Raw genomic sequence first — 27,472 nt, 5'->3', positions numbered from 1 at the left:
CTCCAATTTGGTATATTGCATTCCTCATCTAAGCAAATTTCTAACAAAAAACAGTTTCGAATAAACCCACTGGCTTCGTTTTGCGAGGTCGAACAAACCCACTTGGTTATGAGTGTTTACAACATCAATTTGCAGATCCTGCCATGCCGAGACAGCCTCCTATATCTATCCATGCATCAATGCCACCCAGACGATGCGCACAAATTTTGTGTAGCAGATTCCAGCATACTACTATCAAAACAAACAACAGAAACATCATTTATTAAGGAGACACGAAATAAATTTCAGAAGAAACATCCATAGAAGCTTCAAGCAACACCCCTTAGCGGTCTGAGTCTTTCTAAACACAACTAGGGATGTCTTGTACAAACAGAATGTGTCAGTCCATGTCCAATGCCAAATTATAATGTACACCATACCCCTCGTACCCATACCTAGATTAACGGCACCAACAACACCAGCACCCTACAGTTAGAAGAAAAGTTAACACTCCTAAATGAGCTACACATCAGTAAATAATAAAGGAAGATGACTACAACAGTTGAGATGATACAGACGACAAATTACCACAGGTTTTTCATCCATGTGAGCAACTGCATCTCGGTACATTATTACCCACACTTGCTATGTTACAGGCTACATGTTCAGATGGGTTAAATAAAGATCCATAAGGGTCGACCACCTCCCTTTATTGTACAAAATTTGATATTTGAATCAAGAAGACTTCGGTCGAGAAGGTATCTCTGTGCTGGAATTACTGTTCACCGGTGGATACTGTAGCGGCGCATTAATGTAGCGCCCATTAGAGATAAGATCTATTAGTTAAGATTGTTGTCACCAATTCCTATATAAAGAAGAACACAACACCTATTATAATCAAACAAGAATAATAGATCTAGTTCTCAATCCCCTTTTGTAATCTCCTCCAATATACTATTTTCTCAATCTATAATCTAATCCCTCCACTAACTGACACCATCGGCTATCCTCCTGGTGAATGATTACCCTAACATACCTGCGAGCAGCTGCGATAAATTTCTTCACAACTGCGTGGTAACATGGCCAGACGCCACGATGAATATGGCACCCAGCTCACTGGAAATGACCTAGTACAACAAAACTCTCTAACCTGGCTTGGCTACTTTCCCAATAAGTCAGCTCACGATGCAGTCGAGCAAGCTGAGAGAGGGCCATCCCTTAGCTGCTGTAGACAGTGTTGGAGTTGCTTCTGGATCATCTCGGCAACCATTCGCAGCCTTCCTTGGCCTGCTTCTCCAGCCACGGCAGACCCATTCACAGTCTCCACAGCTCTTGCAACCTTCTGCTTACATCTTTCCCATTCCTCAACTTGCAACCAGCAGGCTCTCCCACCATGGCTCCCATCCATCGCTAGATATGCTATATGATTGTTGTCCCAAAAAGAATACCTTAGTCTCACAGATACACAATATGGCAGCCAGGCAGCTCCACCAGCTACATTCATGTGAGGAATTAGAGCATGGTCAAGTACAAATGTCAGGGCAAACTCTACTGAACTGTGGGCCCTATCATGATGAATATTACTCTTAGCTAAAGCGCTTTCCGTGTTATCAGCTGAAATTGATCCTGAGTGATTTTCCAAACAAAGCTCAATCCGAGCCCTCTGAGCAGTAGCAATGTCCCCATGAGCCTGGGAAAAACCTTTCTTCCATGCAATCAGCATTAAAAATTCACGCAGCACCGAAATCGGTAATGTAAGCAACGTGATAAAAGAAGCAACTCGAGAAGCATCGTATGGTTCAGAGGCAACACGCCTGCTAAAGTAGTCACATATTTCATTGATTTCAGCCGTTGCTAGCTCTTCCTGAGCATTGCTCTGAGCTTGCTGTTGCTGGTGGTGAAATCTTTTAACACTCAAAACTTGTAGAAGCAGTTGAACTCGATGAACACTGACTGCAAATACATAACCTCTGCAAGACGAAAACAAAAGACCTATATTATTGGCAGACCCAAATATCAATATTTGAACCATTTTGAGCAGCTGAAACTATTACTTCTCCAGCTTATAACTCTAGCCCTAAGCTCAAATAGTTGCGGGTTGATAGCAGCAAAATAAAAATAAAAATAAAAAAACAGGAGAGTAGTATCTATATTCAGTAAATACAAAATCTAGGGCATACCCAAAGAACACACACTAACAGAATGGGACACCATTTTCCAAAAAAAAAAAAGGAACAGGGGAAGCTCAAAATTTCCAACACTAACATGGATATGTAAACTTCCATGCACAGTAAGAATATACTTCTTGGGCCAACGACCATTATGTAGCAGCTGAATACTAGCACATTGTAAAAGTGAATAACAAATATTTTAAATAACATCATTATGTTAGACTTTGGGTTTTCAATCAAATGCACATACTAGTATTATAATTTCTTACCCAACATAGAACCGGAGTGCAGGCTGCTCTTGATCCAAATTCAAAAGAGCCCCCTCATTGTCCTTCAAAATTGATCCCAGTATCTCTTTCAAGAGTTCAGGCAATTGCGCAAACAACCATAGAACTCCAAGGTACTTAAGGATCCCTCTTAACACCTTTTTCAGGGCTGCCAAAGGAACCCAGCCACCACCATATCCACCATCATCCCCAAGCCCAATAAAAGCTGTGTTCAGTTCTCCTTTCATATGAACGGGAAGGCCAGTTCCAGGTGTAAGTCGCACAGGAACTCCACCAATCCCTGAAGCAAGAGCTGAAGAAGCCAACATGGCATTTCCTGCGCGACTCAAACTGGCTGCTACATGGTTCGCAACACCTGAAGTTGGCCTGGACATAGCAATACCAGGGGTAGCACTTAAACGATTTGCACTAGGAGCAGATTGTGGAGCTCCAGCATTGCTATTTAAGTGTGCACTAGCCTGCGTAGCATTCATGAAGTTGGGTTCAAGAGCATTTAGACCCTGAGCAACATGTTCCATTATGAAAGGTCGAAATTGTGGGCATGGCAATGATCCACCAACTGAAGGTCCACCTTTAGGAGGGGTAGCTGGCTGTAGCCAAACTTGATCTCCAGCGAAGCAGCGCATGTCCACAGAAAATTTCTTGCGATATATAATGCGTATCCAGTATGGCCCACGAAGCACGACAGAAACATCAAAAGGCAGTAATGAACTGGGAACAAGTCCAGGTCCACCCCGTCCAGCAGCGGAAAGCATGGCAGCAGTGTGGAGATTATGACTGCTCAAATGGGCTGCTGCTGCTGCTGCTGATGCATTTGAGGGGGCAGGTGCATGAGGCATGCTTGATGAAGATGAACCATTTGCTAAGGGCCCCTGGGTGGGGATGTTGGCCTGTTTTGGCATGTAGCTATATCCAGAAGAAACAGTTACAGGCATCCTTGCAGGACGAATTGCACCCCCAAGGGCAAGTAGTGGTCCTGCAGTCAGCCTAATGCAATCCAAGAAGGATGCTACCTCTCCACCATTCACGAAATCCTCCAAAAACTGCATTTATGTGAGTTTGACTACAGGATGAATTTAGAAACTAAATGTGAAACTGATTACAAGATATATTAAGCATTCGCATGGAAAATTTTATGCGTAAGCAGAAAGTATAAGAAGCTGTACTCAAGTTGTTGCTAAACATCTGTACATGATGAATGGGTAGGAGCCAACTAGGCGGAGTAGCGTGCCTACGTTCGCGCCCGTTTTTTGTTGTACAAAGCATGACAAAAGAAGACTAAAAAAATTGGGTTTACCAGTTGTGGGCATCGCAATATTTATTTATGAATTTATCAATATTTAATATATTCATTTAATTATAGGGAAAACAGTGGTACTTTCATGTATGCACATAATTTTAACATGTCGACGAGAGTAATACGAATCTAACTAATTTTTTCATATTTTTTTTGAGTTTTAGATATTTTCCTATGCAATTTAGATTATTTCAGCCGATTTATCAATAATAACTATTATCCCTTTTGCTATTTTTCTGGAATTTTGCAAAAAAAAGTTTGTATACATACGCATACATATATGCATGCATACGCATACATATATGCATGCGTATATATACGTATATGTATATTCGGTATGTTGTGTGCATATACATATATACATACGTATCCATATCCGTATATATGCGTGTACACATTCATAGGACCCATATGAACAGTAGTTACAGTAACTTGACCCCTAGAATCCCTCCGAATCTTGGCCCTTTAATATATGTAATAGATTAGAATAACCCTTATCTACCACTGCCAGTAAAGCAAAGCATAGGTATTGTCCTGTGGAACAACAATTAAATGTCATTGTGCCAGTACCCATTTATACTTCCAAAATATAAAATCGTGATACGGAATGATAAATAAAGGATAAATGTACATAATTTTTTACAGTTCTAAAAAATTCTTGCGAATGTGAAATTCAGAAAGTACGCAATTCAGCGCAGAAAAGTTCCATTGCAAACCTATGGATGCCATTGTTCACAGAAAAATGATCAAGCATGTTTCCTCAGATTAATATTGATGTCCGAATTTATGGACAATGGTTTGAAGCTTGCTACAGTACGTTAAGAGGCTATGCAATGCATACAGAACCATTAGAGTAGCAAGTAGGCACTAAAAACAATTTTAATATTTATCATCAAAGCCTTATTGAAAATTATTTGTCACCATTTGAGTTACCAAAAATATTATTGATAAACTTTCAGACATTAAAAGATTCAGATACCATTTAATTGTATTATTATATCAGTAGAAAACTTTGCCATGTCAAAAGATTCACCAGTTTAGTTTTCAGTTACTTGTATTCATCTCATGCATACTGTTTTGAGATAGTATACCCAAAGCACCCCTTTGGGTTTAGTAGTCAACATCCAATATGATTGAGAATTAATTTAAAAAAATCATGAACCAGGCTGATAAGTAGGGACAAACCTTTGTGTGTGGCCAAAGCTGATCGGGAGAAACATGCATTGTGCAACCTTCCTTAGCAGTCTCCCATTCAACAACAATGTGTACCATAGGCATGGTGCCATAACTTAACCACAAACTCATTAGACCAACAGCTTCAATCCTGAATGTTTTTCTCATCTGTTCAGATAGCTTGTCAGCACCATCATTGTTACCTTTATTAGCAGATTGTGGCTTCATATCCATGGATGGCTGATTGTCATCAAGTTTCACACCAATCAATCTCCTCATTCCATGAGCAAACAAACGAGCATTGGAAAGCCGTCGTAAATCTGACACAAGTCTCTGAACACTATCGACCTCAACAGTGCTGTAAGTTAAAACAGCACCATCGACATCAAAGGAGATATGTGAATCCATCTCAGAGGTGTTCGCAATGCGAACACCAACACCCCATTGTGTTGTGGTGCTTCCTCCATTGAGTTCCCAAAGTTCCATGAAATGTGGATCGTTTACCCTAACATCCCAAGACATGCTTCCAGCCTTACCAAGGCACAAGCATATATGTCTCCAAGAATCATCTTGAGCAAAAGGTAACATTAACCAAAGATTAGAGGATGGAGACCGGAGACCAACTTCTTCCACATATGGAATAGCAAGAGAATCCATCTGAGCAGTTAGTTGAGCATGTTTGATGCATAGTGAACAGTGTCTTATGACATGCAGTAGCACAGAAGCATATATAGTGGCTGGAACACAATTATTTCTTCCCACAAGAACATTGTCGTACATGAGGCTGGCTCTTGATTGCAAATTAGATGAGTATGCCTGCAAATGAAGGAGATTCTGCATTGATTCTGATATTTTTCTTCGCTTGCTTGGCTCACTAGATTCCAGACCTCGTAATGATGGGAGACTCAGTAAGAAATCTAAAAGAGAACGTTTTCTAGGTGCACCATCAGAACCTATGGTGGTGAGCTTGCCTAATCCTGTAAATTGCACAAGTAAAATAATCATAACCACAACAACAATGAAGCCTCATCCAATTGACTGTAAATGTCTACTTAAAAATTGAAATCTAATTCTAATATGGACAAAATTGTTGGTAAAATACCTCCTGCAGTAGTTGAAGGAACAACTAACTGACCAGATAAAGAGTTTCCAATACTGCCTGAATAGGAACTTTGAGCAGGGATTTGATTGCTGTTATTATTTCTTGAAGGCACAAAATGAAGTGGTTTACTTCCATCTGCAATACCATGGTCACTAGGAGAGCTCAGTGAGCTCAGGTCATGATTAGAATTAGAACCTGACAACTTGATCGCAGATGAACTCCTTAAAGGGCTTGAGGAAGAAAAGGTGTTTGTACTTTGTAAATGTCTCAAATTACTTGAGAAATAACTGTTCATACTAACTCCAGCAGGAACATTTGAAGTATTATTAGCTTGGGTGTGAGATAAGCCTCCATCATGCATTGGTGAGACAGCTCTAGCATTTACTCCATGAAAACCAACTGAAAGAGAACTTGGGCAAGAAGTCGATGGAAAACTAGATAGTGGCACGGAATGATTTGGTGCAGCAATAGAACCATGTTCATATTCAAAAACCTCATCAACAATAGACGAAAAAGATGGTGAAGAAGCAGGCAGTAGAGGAAGACTCTCAATTCCATTCTGGATGGAAAGTCCATTCTCGATGACGTCAGCACAGTTCATTATACCTTGTAGGGCCTGCAGCTTAACATCAAAAGGATTGGTACTGGATTCATTTTTAAGTATTTGCATCTGTCCAACATCAATCTTGTTAAACCTTATAGCTTCTTTAGCATCTGCATGTGCATTAGCCTTATCACTAGCATCACACTGCGTCTCAACTAAATGGAAAATAGGCCTGAAGTCCTTATCAAGTTGCATCAACAGATAATAGGCGTTTGCACAATGTGGAAACCCCATGACCATCAAATCTGAACCATGTAATATGTTCTTTGGAATCTTCAGAGTACACTGAGACTGCTGGTAAACCTGGAATCCAGACCATAAAGTTTAGCACTATATATCAATAGATAGAAGTTTGGCATGCTCTAATAAGGAAGTCATTTAGTAATTAATGAAAGGATGACAACTGTGTAACCACAGCTAGCCAGGCAGACACTATCAGCAGAATGCTGCACATAAGTTGTTATGGTGCAGAGTGGAAATATGTCAGCAATAACCTCCATAACATGACTACACAATGCAATATCCCACAAGTTGTTCAACAGCGAAGTATAATTAATATAGTATTAAAGTTGTCGTAACTTCGTCACATATATTTTCTTTCTGTATCTACAAACACAATTTTTCTACCATCCACTAACCCTGAAAGTGTGAATTACAGTGGGGGAGGGGGGGGAGGTTGGAAACTGTTTTATAGCTGTGAAGCGTTTGTACCTAAGACATTCTATCACTCTGTTAATATAATAGCATGTTATAGGAAAAATGTATTTGTAGAATGTACATCAGATCAATGCCATGACATTAAAGATTCAATGAGCTGTACATAAAAAGGGTAAACTGGCAATTGCTCCAGAGGCAAGATTATAGTGAAGCAAAAACAAGTCCTAGGATGCTATGATCAATGATTCAGGACTAGTAGTTTGAATATTTATAGCACGACTTGCATAGTGTAAACCTTGCAAACATCTTTAACAGAAAGATAGGTAAGCCCTTACGCCAAAATAAAAACTATATACTGCCTTATTCCATGATTTGTGTTAGATATATATATTGCTTTGCGTAATATCCCCAAACTATAAGGGTTCTTTACAGATTGTCATATGTACATGTGTGTATATAATGGCCCAGGGCCTTCAGGGAATACAAGTGGCAATTCCTAGCATGGTATTAAAGCTAGGTTTCTTTAGGGATGCAACAACTCGTCTCGAGATCTAGTCCACGTTCATCGGCTCTTCTCGTCGACTCCAGATCGATCTATTACAGGAGATCATACTGTTCACAGCTGCCACCTCCCGATCCGCTTGTCTTCGCGCCTCACTACGCCGCCACCCTTCGTGCCTTAGCACGTTGCCACCTGGCACGCACCTCACCCGTTCCGCCACATAGCGGCATCGCTGGACCCCGCCCCGGCACCGCCTAGCCCTGTCCGCCACCACTTGCGCCTCTTGTCGCGCCGGCCAACTTCGGTCTTTAGCTGCTTGACTCCCGCGCTCGCTTGCCCGCTCGCCCACCCGCCGCTCTTCTATTTGTGCTCTGTAGCAGAGCACAACTGAGCCAGCTCCAGGTCAAAGAAAAGAAAAGAAAGCAAAAAGAAAGAAAGAAAAAAGCAGCAGCACGCCGCTTCTCTTTTGCGCTCTTGCCGTCACTTGTCGCTAATTATTTGTGCGATCGCAGTTGCTCGCTGCTTCTTTTGCACTCACTGTCGATCGACACTTCTCCTTTGCGCTCTCGCCGTCGTTTGACCCTTCTTCATGATGTCGTCGAGTACTGAATCTGTCTCTTGGTGCTCGATGATCTTTGATGGTGCCAACTACCAGGACTTCGCGCAGTATATGCGCATCCACATGCGTGGGCTTCGTCTTTAGGGTGTTCTCAATGACAACGTTCCTTGTTCGCCTTCCCCTGAGCTTCCAACGAAGCCCATGCAGCCTTCTGTCGATAAAGGAGACAAAGCAGCTATTGACATCGCCACCGCTACCTATGAGAAGGTTGTCTCTGCCTATCAGGAAGCTTTGGAGTTGTACCGTGATCAGTTGTTTGACTGTGCTTAACGGATGGATAATGATGCTCTTGCAACGTCTATTCTGATTGCTAGTATGGAGCACAAGTTTTCTTCTGATATTGTTGATTTTCCTATCGCCTTTCAGATGTGTACTCATCTTCGTTAGACCTATGAGCCATCTGGGGCTCTCTATCTGTCCGTTGTTCATCAGGAGCAGTCTCTTCAGCAAGGTGATTCCACCAGTGATGTGCTCTACGCTTAGATATTGGTTGTGTGGCGTCAGTTGGATTCTCTTTGTGTTGCTAGTTGCCACTCTTGTCAGTGCTACTTGGATCTACATGCTGAACGTGATTTTCGACGCCTCTACGAGTTCCTGACTCGCCTTCGTCCGGAGTTTGAGCAGCGTCGGGCTCAACTGCTTGCATGACATCCTCGTGTGACGCTTCTGGAGGCTCTTACGGAGCTACGCTCGGAGGATACTCGTCTGCATGGTTCTAGACTGTTACCATTTCCTTCAGTGTTGGCTGCTCATCCACCTGCTGCGCCAACATCTTCGACTACATTGTCGTGTGCTCCTCGTGCGACTCCTTCGCCATTTGCGGCCTCTGCAGTAAAGAGGGCTATGTTGAGGCGAACTGCTACCGAAAGAAGCATCTTCAACATTCATCTGGTGCTTCTACCTTGACTACCTCCTCGACTAACTCTTCGACTGACACTTAGCAGGAGATTGTGACACTGCTTTCTTGCCTGGTTGCTATCTCTAGCTTTCCACCGACAGATTCTGCTAGTTCTGCTACTCTCTTTTTTGTCACTAAGAGCACCTTCTACGCAGTCAGGTACTTCTTTTTGGATTCGTGACTCAGGAGCATCTTTTTATATGGCTTCTGATTCTTCCAGTCTGTCTTCACTCATCCTCTTGATTCTCGTATCCATGTCGTTACCGCTGATGGTACTTCTGTTTCTGTTACTGGTCGAAGCACGCTTAGCACTTCTTCTTTCAACGTTCCTTCTGTTGCTCATGTTACCCAACTCACCATGCAGCTCATGTCAGCTGGTCAGCTTACTGACCATGGTTATCGGGTTATGCTAGATTCTAACTCTTGTTGTGTTCAAGATAGTCGCATGGATGCTCTGGTTGGTACTGGCTCCCGACGCCATGATTCTCGACGTTTATGGGAGCTTGACTGGCTTCGTGTTCCTTCCGCTGCCACCGCTGGTCTCTCTGCTTCCTCAAATACTGGCTCCTTCCAGCACACCATGTTAGTTTTATCATGGACTCTGATCAGAATTTGAGTCTATTCGTATGCAGTTGCTCAACAATCCCACTACTCCATCCATTGCTAATGTACTATCTTCTTTGATTGCTAAAGAGACTCGTCTTCATTCGCTCACGTCTGCTCCAGTGTCAGTACCTTATGGTGTACTTATAGTTTCTCAAAGGAATAGCTAGAGGTAGTTCCTCAGAGGGTATTCCTTATGAGCATTGCAAGAAGACTAGTCATTGTTCGGAGAATTGCTTCTCTCGCCATCCAAAGAAGTTGGCTGAGTTCCGTACACACCGTGCTGATCGTACTGCTCGTAATACAGCTTCTTCCTAAGGCTCTGTATCAGTTGCTGCTGCTCATGACAATGATTCTCAGTATTAGGTTCTTGATTCAGGAGCTTCCTTCCATGTGACATCTGATAAGTCCCAGCTGGTTGCCAGCAAGCCAATTACTACTGGAGGTTCTATTCAGCCAGCTGATGGTACATATTGTCATATCACTCATCAGAGTGTCTTGTTTTTTTGTACCTGATGTTTCTTTTGTACTTTTGTACCTCAGTTATCCATGAATCTCCTCTCCGTAGGTCAAATCACTGGCCAAAACTGTTTTGTTGGATTTGACGCCTCATCTTGTTTTATTTAGGATCTTCGAAGCGGGAGTGTGATTTGGACTAGCCATCGCCGTAGCGGATTTCCTGGCCTCTACGTCCTGGACACCTTGTGTCTTCCTTCTTCTATCAGCTCCACCGCTCATACGTCATCTGCTACATCGTCATCCACTTCATCTTTCGCTAAGTGGCATCATCGTCTTGGTCACTTATGTGGATCGTGTCCGTCTACGTTGGTTTGTTAGGGTCGTCTAGATCATACATTCATTGAGTCTACTTTTTATTGTAAGGGTTGCAAGCTTGGTAAACAGCTCCAACTCCCATATTCCAGTAGTATTTCCTATTCTACTAAGACTTTTAATCTCATTCATTCTGATGTATGGGGTCCCTCACCTTCTGCTTCAAAAGGTGAAGGTGGTCATAGCTATTATGTTATTTTTATTAATAATCATCCTCGATATACTTGAATTTACTTCATGAAACATCGCTCCCAAATGTGTTCTATATATCAGTCTTTTGCTAGTATAGTCCACACTCAGTTCTCTACCGCCATTAAAGTCTTTCGCTCTAACTCTGGAGGAGAATATATCTCTTCTGATTTTCGTCAGTTCCTCACCTCTGAGAGCACTCTTGCTCATCTCTCATGCCCTAGGGCTCATGCGCAAAATAGCGTTGCTGAACGCAAACATTGCCATCTTATACAGATGGCCCACACACTCCTCATTGCATCTTTTGTTCCTTCTTACTTCTGAGAAGCTGTTTCTACAACCGTTTATCTTATTAACCGACAACCGTCTTCGAAACTCGCCAGAGAATGCCCTAATGAGGCTCTTTTTGATACTCCTAACTATGATCTTCGAGTTTTTAGATGTACTTGCTATGTCCTGATTGCACCTTGTGAGCGAACTAAGCTGTCTACCTAGTCAATTGAGTATCTTTCTTGGATATAGTCCTGAGCATAAGGATTATTGTTGCTATGGTCCTTCCTCTCGTCACATGTGCATTTCTCGTGATGTGACGTTTGTTGAAAACCGTCCCTTCTTCTATAATCCCTCAACTCAGCCATCATCCTCTCCCACAGAGTCCACTTCCTTCCTATATCTTCCTCCTCCTTCATCTTGTGATCATGCTCCTGTTCCATCTCCTGTGCCTCCTCCACTCACCCCTGATTCGGTTCCAGCTCCTCCATCCATTCCTGCTCCGGACTCAGCTTCTCCACCACATATTCCGCCTATCATCCATGTCTAGACTCGACGGACCACAATTCCATCAGATCACATGTCCCATCCCACCTCTTTGGCTAGTCTTGATGCTCCTATCTTTACTGATTCTACTGTTAATGATGAGTTGCCTCCCAGTCCTCGTTATAATTTACGTGATCGTGCTACTATTGAGGTTCCTAACAGGTTGGGGTTTCCCCCATGCGAGTGCAGTTGTACTTAGGAACCATCTACTTATCAAGAGGCATTTGGTATTCCTGAGTGGCAGTCTACTATGTCTGAGGAGCCAGCTATACTTGATCTTACAAGAACTTGGGATCTTGTTCCTCTACCATCTCATGCAGTGCTTATCACATTTAAGTGGGTGTTTAAGATTAAGACAACGTCAGATGGTCCTATTGAGAGATAGAAAGTTCGCCTTATTGCCAAAGGTTTTCAGCAGACCAAGGGTCGAGATTATAATGAGACATTTGCTCCTGTTGCTCACATGACCACAGTTTGTACCTTGATTGCAGTGGCTGCTACTCATTCCTGGACTATCTCTCAAATAGATGTTAAGAATACTTTACTTCATGGTGATTTGCATGAGGAAGTTTATATGCAGCCACCTCGGGTGTTGATGCTCCGTCAGGATGTCTGTTGTCTTCGTCGAGCTTTATATGGCCTCAAACAAGCTTCTCGTGCTTGGTTTGAGCGGTTTGTTTCTGTTATACAGACTGCTGGTTTTTCCCCTAGTGGTCAAGATTCTGTTTTATTTACTCATCTATCTCCAAAAGGGTGTATTTTGCTTCTCCTTTATGTTGATATGTTGATTACAGGAGATGATGTTGAGTATGTTGCTCATGTGAAGAAACAACTTAGTGAGCAGTTTCAGATGTCTGATTTAGGCTCCATTAGTTACTTCTTAGGGATCGAAGTTATGACTTCTAAAGAGGGTTTCTATCTTTCTCGATCTAAATACATTCAGGATCTCATGGCTAGCTCTGGCATTACTGATAATCAGACAGCTACTACACATATGGAGCTTCATTTGCAACTTCGTACTACTGATGGCACACCCCTTGAGGATCCCTCTCGATATCGTCGTATTGTGGGTAGTCTTGTTTATCTCACTGTCACCAGACTTGATATTTTCCATGCAGTTTATATTTTGAGTTAGTTTGTGAGTGCTCCAACATCTATATATTTTGCTCATTTGCTTTAGGTATTACGATACTTGAGGGGAGCATCATCTTAGTGCTTGTTCTATGCTCGTTCTAGTTTGCTTCAACTTTATGCTTACTCAGACTCCAATTGAACGAGTGATCTGATGAATCGTCGTTCTGTCACTAACTATTGTATTCTTCTTGGTACTTCTCTTACATGGAAGTCCAAGAACTTCAAACTCTTGCTACTACCACCTCATAGGTTGTATGGCTTCGTTGGTTGTTGGCTGATTTTAGTCTCCTGTGAAGCGCCCACACCTCTTCTATGTGATAATACTGGTGCCATACAAATTGCTAATGATCCTATGAAGCATAAACTCACAAAGCATATTGGTGTTGATGCTTCTTTTACTTGGTCTCATTGCCATCAAAAAACTATTGCTCTTTAGTATGTGACATCCGAATTGCAAGTTGTTGACTTCTTCACTAAAGCACAAACTCGAGAGCATCATTGACTTCATTTTCTCAAACTCGATGTGTCCGAGCCTCTTATACCACCTTGAGTTTGAAGAGGGGTGTTAAGTATATGGCCCATATATATTCTAGGTCCATAGCCTATATGTGATTCTATATATTGAGAGCAAGTCTAATGAATGGTTACAACTCTAATTGCTCAATTCCAGTCAAGGTAACAGTAATATCTCAGACTATGAGGGGTTCTTTGCATATTATCACCTGTACATGTGGATATATACTAGCCCACGACCTCCAGAGAATATAGTTGCTATTCCTAACAATTTATAACCACCAAACAATGAATTATATATGAGTCACAGTGTACTATGTTTTTCAGAAGCAAATGAAATTTCCCACTTCCAACGAAAGGATCATTCAAATAAGAAAAGGTACAAGAATTTATATATAACTGAAAAGTCAACTTCAAAGGGTGTCACTTTCTAGTCTCCAATATAATTGATTTTACAACAATAGATTTACATATATCATTTTAAAAATATATCACTAAAGAATTCTTTTATGAAAAAAAACAATAAAAAATTGATTTGGCCAATCTAGATACTTCTAAAGATAATATGGGTTAAAATTGCAGAAGCGTAATTGAATGCATTCCAGAGTGACACTTCACTAGCTGTGTAAGGAGCACTAATGAAAGTCAGGATGATAAACACAGTTAACAACCTTAAGGCCAAAAAAACTTCCAGTTCCTGCAAATAGGTGGAGGATGCTCCTGGTCCTCAAGCTTGCAAAAACCTCTGTAGCTGCAGTACTTCCTCTGTTTAGAGTTTCCTCACAATCTATCAGCGCAGAAGGCGGTAATATATTTTCCGATGATTGTAGGAGGAAGCGGCCAGTCCTATCAGAGAGAGAAAATAATTACTTACAAAATCAGGAAGTAGAAAAGGCTAGACTGGGATTGAATACACAAGACATACAATAAATGTATCATTATTCCCCTTCAGGAAAAAAAATTGTATCATGACTACATGATAGCTAGCAATTTAATGCATATTCATGTAACAAGTTATTCACAAAAGTAATGATATATTATTGTAAAAAGTATCTGACCCCAGAACTATTAGGTTGCATCTACTTTACCCTAAACTAACAAACCAGTAAAAGTGAATAGACTAGGCCCAGAAAAGATTAATATCACAAGCACCACGATCAAAGCCTTGTCGATGTCCAGCGCTGCCAGCTCAAATCCATGCTGTGTTCAATATACCAGGAACATGGTGAGCAACCTAACGTGGATGCCCAAGTCCATTATTGTCACCCGCTCCTTGCTGGGACAGAGCAGGATGGCCATGGTGGAAATATCGCGAAGCTCCACTGCCAATTGATCCGGGATGGTGAACCATGTTGAGAGCAAATGGAGTAGTTTGGGGCGGGTGCAGGGGGATGCCGGGATGCCGGGATGGGAGTTGGGAGGCAGGGTATGGTGAATCGCATTGAGAACAGATGGCAACTCGCTTCTAAGGTATGGAGACTTGTCGAGTTAAATTATACTTTGATTCATCTACTATGGACCTTGAATTCCTAGATCCACTATTGGGTAGAGTAGACAAACCTCAAAGTTCATGGAGCCAGATATACTGTTTTCCATTATTTAATGATTAACCATTTTTTAAAATTGAAAATGTTCTTATTACACCAACTCATTTGAGTAGCACAATTATGGGTGAAAAGTTTTTCTAACACTAACAATAGAGTTCATAACAACACTATGATAGATGTAATAAACTAAAATAAATCAAATGCTGACAGACCTGATATTTATTCCAAGGCTAATATATGCTTGACCATATGCCCTTACTTGAAGCACTTCATTTCCACAACAATCTGAAAAGCCTCTCTTCTCTGCTTTCTGCACAATTCATAAACATATATATATGTAAATGCATTGAGTACCAGTTCCTTGAACTAGTATGATGCAACAACTGCAAATGGTAAAACATACACAGGAAAAATGTTCACAATGAATCAGATGCAACTTATGGAACAGCAAATCTATTCTTCCATGCATGTGCCACATTTTATCATTCACATCTTCTGAAACTTGAATTAGAAGAGTATCTTGGTGCAAAGATTCAGCATGATTCATTCCATTGGCACTTTGTGCATTGAAATGCTTAGGAAGAAAAGAAGATAGCCATATAAACAAACCAAACATGCCACAATCAAGTTCGGACATCAAATGCATATTGAGGTAGCAACCTCTAAATTTAAATGTTTAAACATGAATTGAGCAGGATAAGGACAAAAGCAAATTAGCTGTGACTTGTGAGTTGTAAGTCCTGTCATTTGGCTTTGCCTTTTTCTTGTTACTTGATCATTATCATAGTTTTCTCTGTTTTCCAATTTGTTCTTAAGAATTATCTGTGTTGATTTAATGCAAAAAAATATGGCTGTTCAAATAGGCCAAGCTCTAGAAGCTACCCAAGGTTGGTCTGGATTCGGACCAAGATCAAAGCAATTCGAGATCAAGCATGATCTAGAGTCGAACATAGATATGCATTGTGCTGTCTAGACTAGAATAAATGTTATATTTCTAAAAACAGAACTCATAAACCTCAACCAAACTTGAGCTTATGTTTTGATCCTATGAATTTTGTTTTAAATAGCACAAAAACAACAGAGAAAAGAATAAATCTAAGAACAAGTGAAGCTTTCGTAATATGAAAGTTCAGAAACATCCAGTTTACAACAATACTTTCAAAACTTACACAAAAGAGGAACACATGAAACATATCCATGGCAATTTCGACTGCAAATAAAGAAACATTTAGGCTCCAGACAATCTGAATAAATTCACATACTAGACAATGATTACAAAAGGCATTCCAACCATGCACCAATTTCCGCGGTGCAAGAATAGAACCCGCTAAAAAAGTTTTTAGAAATATGGACAGCAAAATGTCAACCTGGCTAGAAGTTAGTACATTGGTAAACTCTTTTTGAGTATAACCAAATTAAAACACACATATGTGCAACCAGTACAGATTATACACAAAAAGAGAACACCAGCTACAGCACGGTGATCTCTATTTCACTGCTCGTCATATCGCTCAAGAAAAATTATGAGTCCAATACAAGTAAATACGGCAGTGTAACACAAGGGTTTAGGGAATATCTCCATGTCCACAAATGGTATAAGAAACTAACATTCTGAATAATAATGTTTCATCAACAGTAGATCAGTAAGGGCTTGCAAACACAAAGGTGATAAACAGAATCTTTTCTATCATTACCTTCTGTGGGTCCTTCACTACATCCATACCTCGTTTAAGGACAACATCCTTTGGGGACTGAGATATTTGAACATTTTTGCACAGTTGTCTCTGAATATCAAGAAGACGTGTGTGCCTATTGCAAGCAATTGCTCTCAAAATGAGTTGTTCAACATCAATGCAGCTGAGATTAAGAGAAAGATTAGCTTCTTTATCTGTAAAAGGATCAAGTACAAATGAACTATGCTGACACTTTATCTGCATGTCTTGCCCTGCCTCAATTTTGATGAACAGAGATGAATCAGATTCTGCTGAGCTACTGCTTTTCTCATCTAACCAATAATTTAGTTTTAGGCCAGGTATCTTAAAACCACTTGGGTCGAATTCCCCATCTTGACCAAGCTGCATTAGAGCACTATTCCCAATTTGTCCGGTGGTCTTGTCGGAGACAAGTTCAGATTTTATTGCATCTTTCCACGTCCCCTGTCGAAGAACATTAGCCTGCCCAATAACAGTGTCCATTGCAAGCGTGATGCAGAATTCATGAAGTCTGGCATATAGCACTGCGAAGGGTTTGTCAGAAGCTGCCATTCTTCTTTCTATATCATCACCAAGAGAAAATCTCCTACTTTCTTCAAGCTTAATAGGGCCTTTCTTCTCACCAACAAGTAACTCCACATGCAATATCCTCCATAAGTCTACATTACCACGGTAACCTAATGTAAGAAGAACTTTAAACTCTCCATCCACACGAAAATCAGCTATCCCATTGGTTACTGAAACACTAGATACTTCTTTAGGTCTTGGTGTCACAAGAACTTTGTGCCGCACGCTAGCGTCTAATTTCCGCAGAGCACATTTTTCTTCATCTGGGGAAAGCTTGTTTTGATTTCCTATGTCTTCTATGCATCTTGGAAACCTCTGATAACCCCCTGTAAGCATGACTTCAATAGCAGATGGAACATCAAACATAGGAGCTCTAGCTTGCTGCAACCCCTCATGCATAAAGAACAGCAAGTCAGCTGTTTGGGTGAAGCATGTTTCATGGCTGGAGAGAGTTGATCCAAGCTGTTGACAGTAATGGACCAAAGGAACCTGCATAAATTGAAAGTAACTATCTTAATTACAAAATACAGTGTGATTCACATCCTGGGAAAAGTAAATCAATGAGGAAAATTTCTGAACAACTCAAGTATAGCAAGATAGCAATAGTGCAAGGGTTAAAAAATTAAGACAGACTGTAAAACAAACAATACTGCTGCTAATAATACACAAGAGAAGTGAATAATGTAATTACAGCCAAACTGTAGTCAAATATGACATATTGAATATAATGTCTGGTGAAATCACGGCTTTTAACAACAAAAATGTTTATCATTGCTCTTGGGCTGACAAGAAATGAAGAATTAAGGGGGGCATCTCTAATGCAAGCCATTAACTAGGTGGAATGATGCAAAATTAGGTTTGCCATGAAAGCAACATGAAAAGTGGCAAATTTAGTTGGAAAGTACTATACTGCAGTGTTAACCTAGATGCTAGACGCTCGATGGTCGGTCACCCGCCGACTAGCATCTAGACTATCTAGATAACCGACTAGACAGTTTAAACATTTTGTACTGTAGCAGCAAATTTGCAAACAAATAGCTATATGCCACACATTTGAGATTTGAGGCATCCTGCAAATTCATAAACAAATATACAACAAGCTTATGAGCATGAACAAGTAATTTGTAAAACAATAACAAGAAGCATGAGGTAGAACCATCAGTCCATCACACTACCACACTAGCCCCAGGTCAAACCCTAAACAAATTGACGCGGGGCCAAAATTTCCCCTCCTGTGTAGCCGCACCAAAATTTTCCACCACCTGGACGACCGTCTAAATGCCCGTGTTGCCACCTAGATGCGTCCAGAAATTGTCTAATCCTGTTGTCTACACCGTCTAGGACCAAGTTCAACCATCTAGATGATCTAGCCAACTAATGCAGCGTTTAGCCCCTAAACTCGACGCCAACCCATCGACTAGCGCATGATTGTCGTCTAGACTACCTAGACAACTGTTTAGGCGAACACGGCTATATGGATTGTACTAAGGACCTTAAAATTTTCATATTCAAACAAATGGATGTTAGGAGCAAGGAAATAAAGAAGTTTACACTAAAGGGTGAATTGAATTCAAACTCGATATTTTATTGAATACTAAATTAAGAGTTATCTAATTCATCTTGATATGATTAACAAACAAAAAATGGCTTGCATGGTTGCCCTTAGGCATTTGTTTGCACAAGAGATGCCTCCCAACAAATAATTTTTTTTTTCTCGAACACGCAGGAGAACTGCGTATCATTGTATTAAAGAAGAAGAAAGGGTAGGAAACCCTGATTACAACCAAACACCTTCAAAACTTAGCGTACATGCGCGTCTGTGATAACGACCTCAAAAACGACCTAGTCACTAGATGCTAGGGTCATCAAAAGGGAAAGCCCTCGAGCACCAGCCATACACCAAACATGCGCCTCCTCTTCAGCAAGCAACAAAACCCCTGCAATGTTTGGGGCGGCACCATCAAAAACACATCGATTTCGATGCTTCTAGAGAGTCCAGGCCCCAAGAATGATAAGCGAGTTTAGGCATTTTCTCATCTGGCCGTTAACCGCATCATTAACCCTGCTCCACCAGTCATCAAAGGATCTGTCATCAACCGAAGGTGACAGACCATGAAGTCCAAACCGCCGTAAGAGGCTGAACCAAAATTGTCTCGCAAAAACACAATTGGTGAGCAGGTGATCAATTGTCTCATCATCCTGATCACAAAGAGGACAGCACAGCGGATGCGGCAAATGTCTTAGAGCAAGACGGTCTGTAGTCCAACACCTTTTATGCATAACCAGCCAAAGAAAGAAACGGCATTTGCCTGGCGCCCATGACTTCCATATCCAGTCACATGGCCGAAAAAGAACAGAGCCATGGAAAAGGTTTTCATAGGCCGATTTGGCAGAGTATTGTCCTGAAGTCCCAACAAATAATATACAACAGCATAACCATCACAGAAGCATATTTCAACATACTGTATAATAACATGAATTCAAATTTCAAAGAGACATATTGTAACTAATTTGGGTGGCATATACCATAAATCATTAAAAGCTTCAGTAAGACAAGATGGTATTTTGCTAATGAGCAAATAGCAGAAAAACAAACAACTAGCAAAAAAATGAAGAGATAAAAAATATTGCTTTATGAAAGATCCAGTAGCGAATAATCCAACAACAGAGCAGCCTTAAGTTCACTCAAATAAAATGCCAAGCAAAACCTAGGGCATGTTTGCTTGACATCTAACCATACAATGACTAAAGATAGTCAAAGTGTGGCCTACCATAGAAAGTGTGGTGAACAAAATTGAAGCCACAACTGTGGCAAAGTTAGGCAAAGAAATGTGTTTATGACACATGGGCTGCAGGGTTATGAAATTGTAGCAAGCCATGATTGCAACAGTGAACCAAACACTGCTTAAGAAATTACGGCACGACTAAAGTTTAGGGCATGTTTGGTTCATAACCAAAACTTGCCACAGTTTGCCACGCCTAAAGTTAGTCAGGATTGACCAGCTTAGGCATCTATTTAGTTCGTAGCCACAATTGTGGCAAGATTCTCTTCCTACTGCTATGATCTCGCATGTCAGTGACTCAAAAAAGTGTGGCAAGATTCCCTTAGGCGTGCCAAAGTGTGGTGAAGATTGTGATCGACTAACCTTAGGCGAGTGTGGTAAAAAATCGTGGCAAATGGTGGCAAGGTTAGTATATGAACCAAACATGCCCTTAGTGTGGCAGTGTTTGCTAGCGAATCAAGCAGGCCTAATAACTCCTTCCATTACTGAATAGGTCTCTTTTAAGAATGTGTGCAACCAAACATTTAAAACAAATATACACAAAAAAATATATAGACTGGTCACATTGAAATAATATTAGTAGGTTGGTCGTAAAGAATACTCCCTTGGGTCATAAATACATGACATTTTGGATAAGACACGGTCTCCAATGCATAACTTTGACCACTATTTTCAACTAGAATATATTATAAAATCCAAAAAATTTGTGGTATTATGAAACCATTTTTCAAAACAAATCTACACATATGATTTCAAAGTTTCCAAACTAAATATTTTGAAAGCTATGGTTAGTCAAAATTTTAAAAGTTTGACCAAACTTTATCCAAAATGTCATGTTTTTATGACAGGAGGGGGTACTTCAATAATGCTAGATTTTTTATTAGCATTTTTTAAGATGCAAAACCAAAAATCAAAAGCAAATATACAAAAAAATATTTAGAATACTTCAATAATGCAAGATTTTTTATTAGCATTTTTTCAAAATGTGCACAACCAAACATCAAAAACAAATATACAAGAAAAAATATTTAGACTGATCACATGGAAATAATATTAGTAAGTTGGTCGTAAAGAATACTTCAATAATGCTAGATTTTCATTTTTTTGAGAATGTACACAACCAAACATCAAAACAAATATACAAGAACAAATATTTAGACTGAACAAGTGGAAATAGTAGTAGGTTGGCCATAAATAGTACTTCAATAATGCTATAGTTTTTCAATTTTTATTACCATGTAACAAGGAAAAATAATGGACAACTGTGTATAATTGATAACCTGCTGATGTTTGAAATAACATACATTTAGTAACTATGGGAGAATTATTCGATATAACAAAGCTAGTGTTCAACAGGTCTGATTTTAAACATGGAAGTGTTCCAACAGTAAACTAACATCCATTAACCCACCAAGACCATGGCAGGTGGTGTCGCTGTGTGTTTTCCCTGTAATGCAATCATATTCCTCAACAGGATAAAATCCTTTTTGTGCCTAGCCAAGACCAGATTAACTTCACTCCACATGAATATGGGAAGTTGCACCAATCAGGAGTCAACATACTTCTCCAACAAAATAGTTTCAATCTATTTTCACAATATTTGGCCATTTTACAGGGGACCATAATTCATCCTAAGAGTGTGGTTAAATTCTTTTCTTCATTTTTTTCCATTCCCTTGGTCTATGTGCACAAGGTAGGTGGGCACTATTTTGAAATGGTGGGAGTACATCAACAAATTTCTTTCACTTGATTGGTCTATACCAGAGCAAAAGATAGGACAATTTTCATAAACAAATTTCTTTCACCGTAGAAGCAAAAGAAGGGCAACTCCCTCCTGTCCAAAATATAAGTTGTCGTAGCACTATAGAATCTGTGTTGGTCAAACATTTTGGTTTTGACCATCAACAATTTTAAAGTTGCGTAGATTGCCAACAATAATTTATTTTAATTTGAGATAGCATGCTTCATAGAAACCGCTAGTCAAAGTGTAACCTTGAATTCGGTGTAAATGTCCTAAACAACTTATATTTTGGACCTGAGAGGGTATATGTTTCTAGTATGACAAGGTTAGTTTGTTCATACAACACTGCACCGAACAAAAAACATAAGCGCACTAAGATTGATCTTGGTTCTTTCTTCTCCACCAACTGATTATTTATGTTCCACTAGGAACTGCACTACGGACCCAACAAAATCAAAAGGAGCAAACCTGCTGGCACAATCCAGAAACAATCACACATCTTCACCAGCCCACTACACTGCAACAAGCCAACAACTATATTATGAACGACCCTTCTTTAACCCACTCAAGCCAGACAGGCGAGACAAGGCCACTGAAGCAACAAGCCCTAAAAGAGCAACTAAACTTATTGACATTACACAACGATAATACTATGCTGGAGCCACTCACACCAATCAAAGTGCAGTCTTCACATTCCGCTTTACTAGAACGATGGCAAGGAAACTACAAAGAGCAAGACGAATTAGGACCGCTGAGCCTCAAATTAGGTGGTACCTGCTGGCACCATTTGGCGAGAACGTGAAGACGGAGCATGCGCTGGCGCGTGCGGGCGATGAACTTGAGCAGGTCGATCTTCTTCTCGGCGTCGGACCGCTGCCGGCTGCCATAGGCGCTGCCGCCAACACTCTTCCCCTCGGCCTCCGCCTGCGACTTCTCCACGAGCTCCCGCAGCGCAAGGTACGACTCCTCTGCCGCCCGCTGCACCACGGCGCCCAGCTCCACCGTCTGCTGCCCCAGCTCCCTCGCCATCCCCGCCCGCCGCAGCTAGGGTTTCAGTGTTTCACCCCCCTACCTTCAGTTCCTTCACCTACTGGAGCCCCGCGCGGCCCCGCGAGGGTACCATAGCCCCGCCCTCCAACGGGCGCATGCGAGGACCGGGAGGGCTCGCGCTGGTTAGCCGCGCCACGAATTGAGGTGGAGGTGGGGAGTGAAACTGAAATTGGGAACCGATCAATCGAGGCTAGGGTTCCGGGAGGCGGCCGAGGTCGGCGACTAGGGAGGAAGAGCAGGGGCGATTCGACTGACGCGGGCGAGGGAGATCGCCGGCGGCGGCGGCGAGGGGGCGAGGCTGAGGCGGCCTCCTTTTCTGGCTTCTGCGATCGGTCGGGGTGCCGAACGGAGCGTGCGAGTGCGGCCTAGTCGACGAGCCTACGCGGAGACGGTGGGTCTGAAGGTGTTCTGTGCCGTCCGATCACGAAGGAGTCGACGGATCAACGGCGCTGTGCGTTGCCGAGTTCTCTCAGAACGACCTATCCATTTGAACACACCAAACGAAAGCCCCGAGAGACCTCACGGATATATATATATATATATATATATATATATATATATATATATATATATATATATATATATAGATAACGGTCCTCCTAGCGTTCGTACGTCTGTTGAAAAATTTCACATCGGACGCTCTACCATCGTAACGTTAAACACTAACTTCTGCAACATTAGAGAGAAGTATCTGCAACATTGAAAAACATACACTAAAATAGTTCTTTATATGCATCTAATTTCATGAGAAAATTCTCACCTCAACATCTACTACATGAAAAACAGATAAAAAAGACACAATTTAGTGACGGGTTATTACAGTACCTGTCGGAGGATGAACTCCTGTCGCAGGGATCCCGAGAGACCCCTTTTTAGAGATTCGGCCGGGGGATGATCCTGGATAAGCTTGTTTGGAAAATAAGCGGGAACGGAAACAAATGCAGTGGCAGGTGGGAGATGATCGCCCTCGTGCGAGAAAAAAGGATGTACCGGGGTTTAGACAGGTTCGGGCCGCACGGAGGCGTAACACCCTACTCCTGTGTGAGTGCTATATCTATCCTTGAAGGGAATTCTTCAAGGATGTATCTGGTTACAGGGGAGAACTGTTTTCAGAGAACTTGAGGCTCTCGTGTTCTAACTCGGCTTGAGCTGGTTCAAGCGTGGGCGTTGTCGGGCTTTTCTTTGCCTTTTTTTTTGCACACCTTTTACGTGTTCTTCATCCTTTCCTTTTATAGGCGTGCCGACCTCAACATATCTTGAATGGGAAAGAGGGGGTACGAGTGCCAAGGTGCCACGGAGAAAGGCATCATCATTCCGTCTTGGCGAAGTGACAGGGGCGGTGGAAAAATACGGCGCGCATCCGTCCACCCGCCATTGTGGAGGCCCTTCGGCGCCATTGAGGGGGCCCACCGGGCAGCCTCAGAGGTGCCCGGCGCACCCACCCTGTCTTGTTCTTCTGCCAGGGCAGGGTGGCAGGCGGAGCGCTTCGATTCTGGCAACGATATCCCGAGGCACCCGGATGAAACGGGACAGGACCCGTGCATTTAATGGACCCACGCCCCCCTGCCAGTGCATGGCAGGGTCTGACACTGGGGCATGGGCAGCTGAGAATGTCAGGATGTCAGGCCGCGCGTGCCCATTAAATGCGGTATTGGGCCTTTGACTGGCTGACACCCCAACGATGGGACTCTTCGAGTCGTCGGACGATCTTGCGCGAACCTTCAGGGAAACGAGTCCTCGGGGGCTGCCACGTGCAGCCCCGAGCACTCTCTCCCGAGCACTTCGGCGAGACCTTCGGGGAACCGAGTCCTCGGGGGCTGCCACGTGCAGCCCCGAGCACTCTCTCCCGAGCACTTCGGTGGGACCCTCGGGGCACCGAGTCCTCGGGGGCTGCCACTTGCAGACCCGAGCACTCTCTCCCGGGCACTTTGGCGGGACCTTCGGGGAACCGAGTCCTCGGGGGCTGCCACGTGCAGCCCCGAGCACTCTCTCCCGAGCACTTCGGTGGGACCCTCGGGGCACCGAGTCCTCGGGGGCTGCCACGTGCAGCCCCGAGCACTCTCTCCCGGTATTTGGGCTCTGCGGATCATCGGGGAACTGGGGTGCTCGGGAACCAGAGGCGGCGGCCCCGAGCACCTTCTCCCGGGACTTAGCTTCTTCTTATCTTGCAGGGTGGACCTCGCGCGATGGTAACATGTGGCGGATGACCGGCCTGGTCTCGGGACTTAGGGACCCCTGGTTCCGAATACACCGACAGCAGCCCCCGGGCCTGTTGGTAGGCGACGGGATGGAGACTGCGAATGGGCCCTTCGTCGCTGCCGAGGCCGAGGCTGGTGTAGACGCCATATGTCAAGCTTTCGAGAGGTGGCCCTTGCGGACCCAAACCTCAAGTACGCCCCAACGGGAAAATGAGTGGACGCGTGTCCACACAACTTTCGAAAGGCATGATGACCATGCGGGCGGCACGCGCGGTCGCCGCGCAGATCGAGGAAAATATGCCTGGCAGCTGCTGACGTCGCGCGATCGGCGGGAGATACGCATGGCAGTTGCGTCGATCGAGGCGACGCTTCGCCGAGCGAACCGTTTGGGCGGCAGTTTTTGAACGTTGAGATATAAAAGGGGGAATGGATCGGTCCGTTCCCCTCTTTACGCTTTCTTGCGCTCGTGCTCTTGCTTTCCTTGCGCTCCGAAGCCCTTAGGAGACTCCCAGGCGACCGGAGCATTCTCCCTTCTCTCTCTCTTCACCACCAAAACACCTTCCATCTTTGCCAAGATGACGAGGGTTGGAGGAGGACGCCGGGACAAGGCTTCGGATAGCATCTTGCCGGAGTCTCGTCTGAGGAACGAGGAGGCGGCGGACAAAATCAGGAAACTGCTGGTGCCGGAGGGGCAAGAAGGTGCTGTGGCGGTGAGGCCGGCGAGCCTGACGCCGGCAACGACCGTCCCTGGGCGGACCGTCCTCTTCACTTCCTTCGTGGCGGCGGGGTTGGTGCCGCCGTTCTCCGCCTTCTTTCTGCAAGTGCTGGAGACGTACGGTATTCAACTAGTGCACCTAAGCCCCAACTCCGTGGTGGTGTTGACGACTTTCGCGTATCTCTGCGAAATGTTCGTGGGGGTGTTGCCGTCGGCGACGCCGCTTCGCCATTTTTTTGTCCTTCGGCCGGTGGGGAAGAAGAGGGGGCACTCCACGGCGGACGTCGCGGGGTGCTGCAACCTTCGGCTCCGGGACGGCCTGGGGGATCGTTACATTCCCCAGGTGCTGCGCAGCAAGTGGGAGGAGTGGCAACGGGACTGGTTCTTCGTCGACGTCGACCCCCATGAGCGCCTCGAGCTGCCGGAGGCGGCGGCGGAACCTCGGCGATCGACGTGGGAGGCGTCGCCGCCGGAAGACGCAAGGCTGAAGCCAGTGCTGGAGCGCATCCTGGAATTGCGCGAGTCCGGGTTGACCTCCGTCATGGTGGTCGTGGACTTCCTGCGTCGTCGGCTGGCGCCCTTGCGAGAGTGGGCCCGGTCGAGCTGGTTTTATACCGGGCCGGAGGACATCACCAGGACCCAGATCGGCGCGAGCTGGGATCTGGGGCAGGCGGAACTGCGGGGGATGACAAGGGTGATCACCGGAACGGAGGACATGAGCCGGACGGAGCTCCCGTGGCCGGAGATGGCGCTCTGCGCCAACCCTAACCGGGTGGCCATCATGGCGGGGCTGCCGGAGTTTGATGCCCAGGGGCTCGTGGACCGGCCAAGAAGCCGGAGTCCCGAGGCCTCCGAACTCCCCGGGCTAGAGGAGCTACTGGGCGAGGAGACTACTGCTAGCTCGGCGCGGGCTGGTGACGGGGCCGCCGCAAGCAGCAGCCGCCGTGCCAGAGAAGAGGGCGCCACTGAAGTCGTCGAGGAGGTGGCGCCGGGAGATCGGGGAAAGCGGCCCCGGGCCCTGATCTTGGTGCCGGACTCTCCGCCGTCGCCAACGGCAGCGGCGGCATTTCCGGTGCTGGAGCCGCGGCTGGTGCGGATGGGGCCCGCACCGGCGCCCGCGACCCGCATGGTGGAAACTAAGACCCGCGCGGCGGCACCCGAGGCCCGCACGACGGTGCCCGAGGCCCGCGTAGCGGCACCCGAGGCCCGCATGACGGCGCCCGAGGCCCGTGCAGCGGTTCAGGCGAGCCCCCAGCGGAAGAGGCGGCGGGAGGAGTCCGGTCCGACGGCGCCGGACCCGGACATCAGGCTCCCAGCGGCCAAATGGCGGTATCGGTGAGTCTTCTTTTTTGCTTTTCCATGGGCATTTCTGGCCCGAACTAAGCTTCGGTGTTTTTCATTTGTCTCCCGTAGGCCGGCCGCAGGTACTACTGCGACGGAGAAAGAGCGGGCGCCGGGACCAGAGCCGAGCCCGCCTGTCGTTCTGACGGAGGCGGGCACCGGAACGGTGGAGGCGTCAATCGTCGTGGCGGCCAGCGGGAGAGAGACAGAGGCAGCGGCCGAGAGGAGGACGGAGCAATCGTCCGGATCCTTGGCGCTAGCGGAACCTACCCCGGGCGCGGAGAGCCCGGGGCGGATGACGGTGGAGGCGGACGCTTTTCCGGGGCCGCGGACAGGGCGGCCGACGCGGGAATGCGGCCGCCGTCCGAGTCTTCGGCGCCGGCGGAGCCTACCCCGGGTAGGCAGAGCCCGGGGCGGATGGCAGCGCAGGGCCCTGCAGAGAG

At 44.3% G+C, this 27,472-nt stretch overlaps 1 protein-coding gene across 1 annotated transcript; it reads right to left on the bottom strand.

The window, feature by feature from the left end:
- Positions 1 to 239: 239 nt before the first annotated feature.
- On the bottom strand, positions 240 to 23,223 carry LOC133897193 (mediator of RNA polymerase II transcription subunit 14-like). The gene is made up of 8 exons (XM_062337828.1): positions 22,500 to 23,223; positions 16,617 to 17,690; positions 15,135 to 15,232; positions 14,047 to 14,221; positions 6,010 to 6,916; positions 4,920 to 5,884; positions 2,420 to 3,480; positions 240 to 1,949 (listed from the first exon to the last, which is right to left on the bottom strand). The coding sequence occupies exons 1-8, from the start codon at positions 22,752 to 22,754 to the stop codon at positions 1,160 to 1,162; spliced, it is 5,325 nt and encodes a 1,774-aa protein (XP_062193812.1). The 5' UTR covers positions 22,755 to 23,223; the 3' UTR covers positions 240 to 1,159.
- Positions 23,224 to 27,472: the final 4,249 nt, after the last annotated feature.

Source organism: Phragmites australis, chromosome 17 (assembly GCF_958298935.1).
Source record: "Phragmites australis chromosome 17, lpPhrAust1.1, whole genome shotgun sequence".
In the NCBI taxonomy this organism is placed as follows: domain Eukaryota; kingdom Viridiplantae; phylum Streptophyta; class Magnoliopsida; order Poales; family Poaceae; genus Phragmites; species Phragmites australis.
Note: the sequence above shows the minus strand (reverse complement) of the source record. Positions and strands in the feature narration are given on the sequence as shown.